Source organism: Pyxicephalus adspersus, chromosome 5, assembly GCF_032062135.1.
Source record: "Pyxicephalus adspersus chromosome 5, UCB_Pads_2.0, whole genome shotgun sequence".
Taxonomy (NCBI): domain Eukaryota; kingdom Metazoa; phylum Chordata; class Amphibia; order Anura; family Pyxicephalidae; genus Pyxicephalus; species Pyxicephalus adspersus.
The window spans coordinates 14,008,493-14,021,178 of NC_092862.1; the positions used below are offsets into that span (position 1 = coordinate 14,008,493).

General features: G+C 39.0%; 1 protein-coding gene across 1 annotated transcript in view; it reads right to left on the bottom strand.

Annotated features, from left to right (window-relative positions):
• The window catches only part of DEPTOR (DEP domain containing MTOR interacting protein), a 74,617-nt gene that overhangs the window by 55,427 nt on the left and 6,504 nt on the right, over positions 1-12,686 (bottom strand). The window contains exon 2 of the mRNA XM_072410688.1: positions 11,013-11,100. Coding sequence (XP_072266789.1) covers positions 11,013-11,098 — 86 coding nt within the window. The 5' untranslated portion in view covers positions 11,099-11,100. The remainder of the gene's footprint in view (positions 1-11,012; positions 11,101-12,686) is intronic.

The following is a 12,686-nucleotide window of genomic DNA, read 5'->3' on the forward strand; positions in this document are numbered from 1 at the left end:
CATTGTACATACAAATAATTACAGTTTATATTTATAGAAAGAACAAAAATTCCAATTATGATTAATAAAGTTGAACATGTTGTTCACTTAGTGAATCCAAGCATCCCTGGATCTCACTTGTTTAACACTAATTTAAATCAGAACAGTTTTTCGCAAGCCAGTGGGCCAAAATCAGCCATCGGTGAAAGAGAAACAGTTGATGGTAGCGGAGGCACTTGCCTAGTGTGCAAGTATACATGCCATACTTGCCAAGTTTTCCTTCTTCCAGTGATGGCGGGTCCATGCTCTCAGTTGATGCCATCCAAGTTTTTCTTTCTTCCAGCGATGGGGGGTCCATGCTCTCAGTTGATGCCATCCATGTTTTCCTTTTTCCAGAGATGGCGAGTCCATGTTGTTGCCATCCTCTTTGGCACAATAACTACTGGTTAGCAAAAGATTAGGTTGGAATATCGTGTGTTGGCAAATCAACCTAAACCAAGCAAGTCTATGTGGTATCCCAAAAATTCTCTCTCCTTACCTCTGGAACCCCAATTTATTAAGCATTTTACTTTTTAAAGTATATGTTTATATACATAATATTGGATTTAGTATAATTAAGCCAATTACAAAATACACTTCATGTTGCGGCCGTCATGCCTGTTGTATGTATTGATCAAAACTTTATATTGCCATTTAGCTCAACCAGCTACCATACATAAAATGAATAATGCTGCTAAGAGGTATTCATTACCTCCCATGAGGATCACAGTACAGAAGGTAGTTGCCATCATTCTTTAAGCATCTCCCATCCTATTGTGTGTGAAATTCCCCCACCTACTAGATTGTAAGCTCTTCGGGGCAGGGTCCTCTCCTCCTGTATCACTGTCTGTATTAGTCTATTTAATGTACAGCGCTGCGTAATATGTTGGCGCTATATAAATCCTGTTTATTATTATTAATAATAATAATAATAATAATAAGCATCATCCAGGGTCCGAATTTACTTCCTGGACTAAGATAACAGCTGAGAGATAACAATCTTATAAATTCTGGTTCCTTTTCTCTGCGCTTCCTCCTGCCTGAAAAAAATGATAACATCTAGATTGTGGAAAAGTTGATGGACTAGAACTCAAGGGGGCTTTTAAATTAAGGTGAAACCTTTTGAAAAACATGCCATACTGTTACTGCATATTGGAAACAATTTATGCAGACTGGTAATGTTACTAAAAGGTTTACTTACGCAGAATTATTGGAATGTACCAATTATGTTAAGGTTGGGCTTCAAGCCCCCTACATATTAATTTTATACGAAGTGATCAAAGTAAAGCAAGTGATTAAAAAAAAAAAACGTTATCTAACCTTTCATGAATAATGTAGTAGTTTGTTTTTTGTTTTTTTTATTGTGCTTCCTTTTTTTTTGGAAAAAACACGGTTTTGCAGTATGGTAGGACACTTTACATCATAGTATGGTGATTGGATGCTCAGGACAGGGATCAGATTAGGGGATGTGGGTAATATTATAGTAATAAATCCAATCCCATCCTTGTCCTTTGTCAAACATACCTGCAGCATGTTTAATAGCAAGTGTGAGGCTTGTAACAAGTAAAGTCCAATTTTGCAGTCAAAGTTCCAAATTGGAGGTCACAAAACTTACAAGGCTGCAGAAACCTCCATTGGTACAAGTAGTGTTCCATCATCTGTGCAGCTGGGTAGCTTATTTTTTAAAGGCCAGTGCTCTCAAACAAGACACATGAATAAGGACTTCATTTCACAACCCTTCCCCAAGGTTTCATTATTTATGTGTGTCGGAAGGTCAACTTCGGGAAAAAATACAAAAAATAAAAACCCATGCATGACCTATTTAAGCATCTAAATTTTCTGTATTGCACCATAATAACTAGACTCTTCCTTACATTCGTCATCTGTCATTTTATTAGGGTAGGGTTCAAAATCAAGCAACACGCACAGCTCTCATTTTAGATATAATATTTAATATATAACTGTATGAGGGCCCAAGTGTGCAATTACTTAATAACCTTTGGTTAACCTCACCCCACTTGTGTGCACACGTTCCGGAGTCTTCACACATGAATTGCGTCTGATCTCCACAGTAAACAAACGGGTTTACTTAACTTGTGTCCTAGGACTACACATGTTATTAATGAATGCACAAGTGTTATTTCCAGCAGACCACATCTAAATATGAAAATCAGATTTTACAGTCCATTAGTTTGCAACACTGATGCCAGAGCGGTATAGAAATTAAACATGGTATCTTCTTCAAACTGTTTTTTGCTCTAGCCATCTATGTTATGGCTAATAAAATAGGTGGCAAGAGGGTGGCAGGAAAGCTGTAAATAGGTGGGACAGCAGAAGGGTTGTAAGGAGCAGGAACAAGAATGACATGTAAATGAATTTTGAATAAGAGGGGCTCCAAAGACTTCCCCTTTTTCTCTACGCTCAGTCCCATCTGAACCTCTTCCTTGAGCTCCCCCTCATTCTTCCACCTTTAAATGATCTCTCCCTGGCATAAAGTAGCTCCCACTAGAAAGCTTACCAAATGGCACAACTTCTTTTCTGATTCAAAAGCCTAGAAATAAAAATTACATATGACAATCCTAATGTTAGTGCATGTTGTGCTTTGGCACAATTATGCCAGCGTATCAGCTTCATACCTAAGTGTCTTCCAGTCCATCTACCTACTTGTAAGTGCATTACCTTAAGGTTTTTTTTTTGTTTTTTTTAAGGGATATCCGTCAAATGAGAAATAACTGGATTGCCACCACACAACGCTGCCTAAGTGAGCCTTCATCAGTGTGAACATAGCATGTGGTAAAGGCCCACCTATTAATATTAAACAGGATTTATATAGCGCCAACATATTAGGCAGCCCTGTACATTAAATAGGGGCTGCAAATGACAGTTGAATACTGACAATGACACAGGAGGGGAAGACCCTGACCCGAAGAGCTTACACCTAAAGCTGAAAGCGGTATATAAACGGAATGCTCAGCTGAGCTGGACTCTAAAGCACAGGTATGTTTTGGGCACTTAAAATATGCTCTCCTGTTCAGAATTTAGGTCACCTTGATATAAATAAATAAACGCGTTCTGGTACACTTTTAGAAACATAGATGTCTTTATAGTCATGACAACGACTGGTTTTACAGCTTTCACCTGTCCATCATCCGGTATTTCAGCATTCCTGACCTACTGGACACAACATTTATACACCAGACACTAAACAAAATTGTCTTCAAAGAGGAACCTAAACATACCAGAGTGTCAAACATACCCACAACTTATTCCAAGTATTTTTATTTGTTTTTAAAAGAGAAACATTTAAAAGATATAAAAATAACAGGGGTTTTCTTCTCCCTCCTTCACTTAAAATGAGTAAAAGTAAAATAAGTAATAACATCTTTCCTTCCCACCACTCTTTTGTAGTTCTCTTCATTGGCTTCCATTTCACCTTCAATGGGTCAGATTCAAGCTCCTGTGCTTTGCCTTCAAACCCCTCCACAGTTCTTGTTCCACTTACCCTTCTGACCTGATAAAAAAATACCCTCCTAGCCGCTATCTTCTCTCCTCCAATGACATACTAATGACTTCCTCACTCATAACCTCATCACACGCACAGCTACAAGACTTTTCTGGAGCGGCCCTGACTCGCTAGAACAGTCTTCCTCGTCCTATTCGGCTTGCTCCTACTTTTTGCTCATTTAAAAGAGCCCTAAAAAACCCATCCTTTCAAACTTGCCTACCCTTCTTCTGTCTTTTGTAACCCTCACTACTTCCCACCATTACATATCTCCCCCTATTGTGTGTCACTTCCCCCACCTCCTAGATTGTAAGCTCTTTGGGGCAGGGCCTTTTCCTCCTCCTGTGTCACAGGCTGTATTTGTTTGTCATTTCCAACTCCTATTTAATGTACAGAGCTGCATAATATGTTGGCGCCATCTAAATCCTGTTTATTATTATTATTAATAATAATGATGGGCTTGTATTAAAGTAAGCCTTTCAAGCCTGTGAGTTTTAGGGGTAGGGATCAAGATTGCACCTTCAGCCATCCTCATACCATCAACTGGCCAATGCAGGGTCAATAGAAACAGGCAGCAAGGTGGTTCAGAGGTGCTAGGTCTCAGGTTCAAATCTCGGCCAGGACTCTATCTGCATGGAGTTTGCAGGTTCTCCCTGTGTTGGGTGTAGGTTCCCCTCAGGTACTCCGGTTTCCTCCACATTCCAAAAACATGCAGTTAGGTTAATTGGCTTCCCCCAAAATTGACCTTAGACTGTGTTGGAGATTAACATACATAAAGACATTAACATGTGACTGAGGTAGGGGCATTAGATTGTGAGCTCCTTTGAGGGACAACTAGTGACATGACTATGGACTTTGTAAAGCGCTGCTTAATATGTTGGCACTATATAAATACTTTGCAATAATACCAGATAGTCCAAGGAAACAATAGTTTTGTTTTTCTTTTTAGCTGGCCAATGTGACCCATTCTCCTTACAGTAGTTGTAAGGCTTGGAAAACTGCAATAGACGGGAGAAACAAAACTAAACATATCAGAAAAATGCTATGTTATGTCTATGTTATATGGTGACCTTAATTATAGACACAATGAATGATAAGCTCTTCCAGGCTTATCCTGGAGTCCTTTCCTCCTCCTGTGTCACTGTTTGTATCTGTCATTTGCAACCCTCTTTTAATGTCCAGCACTGCATGATATGTTGGTGCGATATAAATCCTGTTTATTAATAATAATATTATATTGGCTTCGGTAAGCAGTGCCCATTTCTGAGGACCCGAATGGTCACATTGTCCAGTCTGCTGGTGTATGAATGACTTTAAAAATATGTGGAAGTTCCTCTAAAAATGTAAAATATATTCATTCGTTCACATTTTGAAAATGTAACAATTATCTAATGCCCTGATTAATAATATCTATAGGCCCATACCGAGACCGGATATGCGTAATACAATATGAAGGTCTCCTGGCCCATTAAATTGCTCAATCAAAAATTGGCCAAATGTAAAAAGATGACAGTCTGAAATGATTCAATTCAGCTTAGCGGATACATTTGGGCAATCATTGTTCACCTTAAAGAGTACATACAGTGGTGGCCAGACAAAGGACCATGCATGCATGGCAGGTAGTCTATTGACATATCCTTGATGTCTTCACAATCACATGTGTAATGAGCACAGCGGTATGCCAAGTTCTTTAATTGCGTATTATCGTCAAATGAATGGAATCATGGTGTGGGATATTGTTAGGTAAGAACATTAGTTTGTCTGGAATTGCTCATATTAATAATTTGTAGCTAGCATTGTACGTAGCTTTAGCCTTGAGTAGCCAAGGTCTAAGCTAGAAAACATAGGGTACGCCAAATGTGACACATCTTACAGGTGGTCAGATGCTTTTCTACTGCACTCAGATCTCCTGCCAATCCTTCAATTAATAAAGCTTTGTTGTTGGCACCTAGACGGGATGATTTTAGGATAAAACTGTATATGAGCAACATCCCATCTGGAGGCTTCTTTATTATTTATTTCCTCTTTTGAACATGTTGGTTGGCTGACTACTATGCTGATTCAATGGAATTTGGTGCATTCTAGGGAATGGACCTGGAGAGTCAAGAAACTAGTAGTTTTAGCCTGAATTCATTCAACAGATAGACGGCAATGACTTCTCCGCTTTTAGTTCCGCTTTTAAGAATCCATGATCAGGCAGGTCATTATTGCAGTAAGGGACAAGCAATGTGTCTTCTGCAATAATCCCTCCTACCTGCCTAAATAAACAAGCCGACAATCCAGACTCCCCTGCATGGGCTGGGAATGAATGAGTTACGTCATCTCAGCATGACCAATAATGATGGTCAAAGAAGAAAGAAGAAGATGGAGGTACCCTGTAAGGCAGGGGTGCCAACACTTTTTTGGCTTGTGAACTACTTTTAAAATGACCAAGTCAAATTGATTCTACCAGCAATAAAAGCTTGGACTTAACTCCTGTGTGCGGTAGAGTTTATTCTGAAAGGCAGGGCTCTGGGATCTACTTGTGCTGCCTTTGTGATCTACCGGTAGATCGTGATCCACATAATGGGGCACCCCTGCTGTAAGGGATTGGGGACAGACAGGTATTACAGGTTTAGCTCAGCTTTAACCATAGCTACCAGCAAACTACAGTGTTTAACCCAGAATTTTTTTAAGCTGGGTGGTAAGAAATTGCAAGGGGGTGGCAGCCCCTGTATTCCGACCTAACTCGTCAGTAACTACCCAAAAACAGACAGGTGGTTAATGAAAAGTTCCAGGTAGTGCACCCAGCTGAAAGGGGCTGGGGAGAACACTGCCCTATTATGTCAATTAGACAAACCAGTCAATATAAATAGTTTGTTATTGTATTGGCAACAAGGCCCTATATATGTTAAAATGCCTTAGGCCTAGTTCCCAGGAGAAGATCAGTTGCAAATTTTGTGCTCAACCGAATAACTAATTTCATAATAGGATTGAAGAGCTGGAAGTCCCAAAGCATTGCACAGTTGTGTACGAGATTCTGCCCTTCATTTTTCTCAGATAGAAAGTGATCACAATTCCACAGTACAACTTGTATACTTTTGACTGAAATGTACCTCTGAGCTATCCACAACAGATTAAAAAATAAAAAGGTCTGTTATGGTTGGTTGTTGAATTACCTTTAGAATCACCTAAAATCCAAATGTTTTATTGAATGGAAAGTGAAAATATGTCTGTGTATGCTAGCTCTTACATTCCTTGGGCTAAAAAAAAAAAAAAAACTAATTTGGGTGGCAATGCTGCACTGCATTACCATTTGGCTAATAACATGTAAGTGTTATATACTGTTCTATACAATAAAACAGTATGGGATGCACACACTAAAAATTACACAAATAAATGGGCAAAGAACAAGGGAACTGTATGAACATCACATGTATTTAACAATCTGTTCCCTGCTAGTAAACGTCTTGATGGAGTACAAAGGTCAGCTGCCTAAAAGCACATGTTCCCATGGCAAACTTTGCTGCATTCCTCGACATTCCTGAAAGCCCAAAGCCATTTAAAAAAAATCAGACTGAATTGGCTAGATAGGAGTCTGGGACATAGCAGAAGGAAACCATTTATATGAACCTATGGCTATGCCAAGGAGCTGTGAACGGTTGTAGATGGTTCTTTCCTCATGTAGCCAGGAAAAGCTACAACCAAACCCAATGCAAAAATATTTCTTAGCTTACCAGTCTTCATATGTGGTAGCAGCATTCATTTTCTTGTTTAGGATTTTTTATTTTTAACTGTCGATTCTGCCATGAACACACTTCCTGTCCTAGAGTGATAATACTGACTGCAGCGTATATATGGAGGATCAGCATTGTCACTCTAGTACAAGAAGTATGCTAGGACTACAAAACACCAGTCACTCTAAAGGTGTTCTGTAGTTTACAGAGGTAACCTGGATATGGTGGATCAAACTTATCAGTTCAATGCAGCCACAGGTACATCACTACAGGTAAGAAAAAACACCATTTCTTGCAGGATTTATAGGTGTTTATGTGCACATATTGAGCAGATATAAGAATTGGCTTTCAATGGTTTATTAAACACGCCAAAAGGAAGCAGACTAAGTTTTGTAGCTTTTTAGGGTTTACATGCATTAGGAGAAATTCCATTCCAGATGTCACATGTCAGCTTTTCCCAGATGAACACTCCCTAAAAATAATGCAGATGTGCACGTTCGGATACACTGCACTGTGACTGGACCATTACCAGGACATCGGACCCCAGCTGTGGATTGCCATCATCTGGAAATTTGACCTGTACAGCCCACAAACAATCAGAAATGATTCCTTGAAATGCTTGCAGGGAACACAGCCCATCTTCCCAGGATTTCAGTGATCAGCCAAGGCACAGCAACACTGCACCAGGTATTGCAACTGTTTAAAGGTAAACTCTACACTTAAAAAAAAAATTACCCACCAACATATGCAAATTTTTCTAGTTTTTTCTAAGGCGGGGGGTCTAATAGAGAAGCAAACTTTTCTTAACCCAAAATCTAGTGGCAGCCGGGGCTCTGAATTTTCTTTTCTCAAGCACCAGAATGTGAGCACGCCTCAACATCTCCAAATACAAACTAGGACCGGAGGCGATTGTTGAATATGCATTAATAATATTATTATTATTATTAAACAGGATCTATATAGCGCCAACATATTACGCAGCGCTGTACATTAAATAGGGATTGCAAATGACAGACTAATACAGGAGGAGAGAACCCTGCCCCGAAGAGCTTACAATCTAGTATGTAATGATGTTGGTGGGAAGGATGGTGGAATGGCTGGACCAGTTGTCACCACTAAAATCAGTGTGAAGGAACACTGCAGAACCATGGAATGAAACAAGTATTCCTCTCTAATAAATCTCCCCCCTGGAAAAAAAAAAGCAAACATCAATTTCTGCATCTGCCGGGGAAGGAGACATTTAATTTTCTAGCGCAACACATTGAGGCTATAACCACCAGCCTCTAAAAACTGTAAATTCATGGCTTTCTAAGTCACTGCATTAGAACAAAAAGGTTTCAAGAACAAGGGACTCTACATTTTTTTTTATAAGGTCAACAAGTGGCAGCTTCTGTTTCGCTCAATAAACGTTTCTTTAAAGTCTAACTATACCCAAAGTTGAGGTTACTACCCATTTAGTATTTCATTGCTCTTTCCTTAAAGAACTACTGAGTTTATAATCCTGCCCTAATCCTTTTCAAACATTTTTTTAAAGTTTAATTTTGGAGTAGAGAAGAGTTAAAAAATTAAGGCAGGTCTTTATTTTTGGATACAACCCCCAAGCATCTTCAAGGCTACCATCGCTCCGAGCATCCCAGCTTGGCATTGGAGACTTATTGCTTCTCAGCAGATTTCCAAGGTTGTGCTGCGTCACACTGGCTGCCCTAAGAGACCATAAATTAAAATGTTTTCCACTGACTAGAGGTGTATTGTGTCTTCAGAATTACTAAAAGGACTAAAGAGGATTACTATCCTGCAGCTGGTTATTTTTTTCTAAACTACTGATAAATTTTTCTTTTTGCAACCATGACCGCAAAATTCATCTTGTTGATCCATTGTTGGCTCATTAATCTTTGTACACGTCAGAATATTGCCCTCCTGAGATGGTCCTGCTTGTGTACGGTGGTCACCCAACATCAACAGGATGGATTGGTGTACGATTAATGGGGCATGACTGCTATCCTTTTCTATGAAGGAGAGCACAGCGGGGTGCTGGTCACTCCCACCCCCCTTTACTATCCATAGAACAGAATGGCACTGTGAATAAAGCACACGCTCCTTTATCTGTCACTGAAAACAGTCACCAAATTTTAGTTTACAGGCTCTGACGTCTATAAGGCCTTTACACTAGAATTTTTATCAACCTGTTCCTGTAATTAGGTCGCTACCTCTACCGGAAACCTCAGAGAATGAGGTCATATTACAAATAATGCGTGCAACAGGCATCCAGGACAGGTCATGTTATTATAGTAATGGCAGAACTTCTTAGTGGCCAAGTACTATAGAATGGCCTATTTTATTAACTATGGAACAGAAACGGTAAAAAGGTATCTGAAGCCAAAACTGCTCTTAGGAAAAAAAAAATGTCTGATTCAGACCAACTTGTTTCTATTATCCTTTAACACTGCACAATCATTGACACAAAACCCTTACTATACCCATTATTTACATTGCTTTGGAACTTTTTTTCTCTAGGTGGAAATGGATTGCATCTACCATTTCCAATAAATAGAAAAACATGTGTAGAATTTACCTACGTACCAGGTGATAACGGTCAACAGAAAACAAAATGGGTGAATCCTCTAAGTAGTTAAAAAGATCAGGAGGTTGTAAGTTGTGTCAGTTATATTCAAAAGCAAAACTAACATTTTGATTTTATTCTATTTAATATTGGATTTTTACACTTTAACCATATCATTGCGATGCACACTATATGGCCAAAATAATGTGGGCACCAAACTACTACGTCCATATAAGCTTAGACATACCATTCCAAAACCATAGGCAAAAATATGGAGTTGCATCCCAACTCACCCCTTTGCAGATCCACACCTCTATAAAGGCTTTTCATTAAAAACATTTTCTCTGCTGTAATTTGTGCCAGTTCAGCAAAAAAAAAAAAAAAAAAAGAAAAACGTGTGTACTACACTCCTCCACCTGTTTTGTATAGGGTCCTTTACCTTTCTGTGTTGTTGTTTGTATTAGTCTGTTATTTGAAACTCTTATTTCATTGTGTATCAACCAGGGTTCCGCTAGAGGTTGCTATTCCTTGAGCAATGAGCAATATGTACCTCTCAGGTGAGCTTACCTGACACCAATGGTGTTTTTGGCTATCTGTACAGCGCTGCGTAATATGTTGGGGCTATATAAATACTGTTTAATAAGAACATCTAGATTATATAATATCTAGGGCCTGAAACTTATTAGTAGGGCTCCATGTAAAAAGGTTAAGAAAGGCTGCTCTACCTAATGTACAACACTGTGTATTATGCTGGAGCTTTATAAATACAATTTATAAGTCCAAATTATACAATAATAAGTCAGGTACAGATAATGGATGAGAGCTTCTGGATCATTCATTCCAATGGTGGTTAGTAGGGTAGAGCTCAGGGCTAATTTTGCATTTATGGAGATAGATTTGTACCTGGGGCACAGTCATGCTTGAACATAGGACATTGCCTTAAATGCCTCTAACAAAGCTGAAAATGTTGTCAAAATAAATAAATAAACCTGTTTTGTTTACTAGACCCACCTAAGCGCAACCTGAAAGGCTGTCCATATATTTGTAGCCATATAGTGCATGCATTTCAGCAGGAGATCCTCTGTATTTAAAATAATGATAATGATTTTGTCTTGTATTTTTAATTGGTATGTTCCTGCAAATGACTTCAAAATCAAAATTTAACTGAACATAAGGAAATCAAGCCAACAAGTAATTTAATCTTGTTAGCTCTCACCTTAGCTGTTCACCGATGATGAGTATTTCCCCCATCTGTTCCAGCTCTGTGGCTCTCTTCAGGACCGCCATGCTGATCGTATCCATCTCTGCTGGGACAAACCAAACAGGAATTAAAAAGAGCTATTGATGGAATGCCAGCAATACCTGGCATTCCAAAACCGTCTCTAGCCAGTCATTCAAGGCTCATTTCCCTACACGCACACTCGTTAACACAGAGGCCAATGACTGCATTTAGCACATACACTGCTGCTTTTTGTATCATTTATTTACTACTAAAGCCTCTAACAAGCTCATACACGGCAATCTTTGTTCATTCATTAAGCATGAAGCAAACGCTACTCAGGGTAATGAAAGGGGAAGGATAACCAAAAAAAAAAAAAGAATTGTTTGATGATATATGGAAGACTAAGAGCTGCAAAAGAGCTTTTTTTTTTAGCACAACTAATCCTTATTTATGTTCTATTACTAATATTTTGTAGAAATTGTTCTTAACTGCAATCTTACCTTACTCTTACACCCACCCAGTACAAATTCAGATTTTTGTTCATTTTAGATTTTGCATTCCACCTCCCTTACCCCATCTACGTTTTGGCCTGACCTATGTCCTGACCTGTCTGCATAATCCTCCTCTATCCAGCACCAGCAATCTTTTTTAGGCAGGATAACGCTCTTTTGTTCCAACAAAAAAATAAGTGGGCTCCCTTAATGTTGCTTAAGGTAAAGTGCAACATGAAAGTGTATTCATACATAGGCAATACTGTAGAGCATATGTGTGAATGGGTGCATAATGTTTTGTACAGCTGCCATAGAACAGCCAAAGGGTGCCCAGAGCTGGACCTTAAAGGGCAACGCTGTATAAAATCCGCCCCTAACTGTCCCCAGAGACCAACAAACTCCTTGTACACGCTCTTATCATCTCTCGTCTGGACTACTGTAACATCCTCCTCTCTGGTATTCCACTAACCCAACTCTCTCCTCTTCAATCTATTATGAATGCTGCAGCCAGACTCATCCATCCTTCCCACCTCTCCTCTTCTGCTGCATCTCTTTTGTGATCAATCCAAACCTTCATTTTATGTTTTTGTTGCACTGGGATTTCAACACAAAAAAAGAACCAAAAATCTAACTGCTCAATTACATTTTTAGATGTATGGCTTCAATGTACAAATTCAACGTGCTTCGGAGATCATTCTCGAATCATTGCAAGTGGAGTTTACCTGCGTTTGTCCTGATTTAGCTACTTTTTCTATTTACATTGATTTGTATAAGAAAAGAAACTTAAGCAAAGAAAACCCCATCTACACTGAACTCTCCATGATTTGTTAAATGTGTCTTAGCTTCATGTAGCACAAATCATCAGCCTTAATCAAAAGTTATTATTCTTAAGTGCATTCACTCAGTCCAGTAACAGATTCCGACTGATTGCCAAATGTTACTTTACTTTAGAATTAGAACACGAGTAAAGTCTAAAACTTAACTGACGTCCTATTTTCCATACTCGATATGAAATCAGGCTGTATAACAGGTAAAGAATATGTCTTTCGGTTTCCAACTACCGTGTTTCCCCGATTTTAGGACATCCCCATTGAATAAGCCACCCCCGATTTTTGAAAAAATAATTAAAATAAGACACTCACCCGTGAATAAGACATCCCCCGATATCCGATCCTGT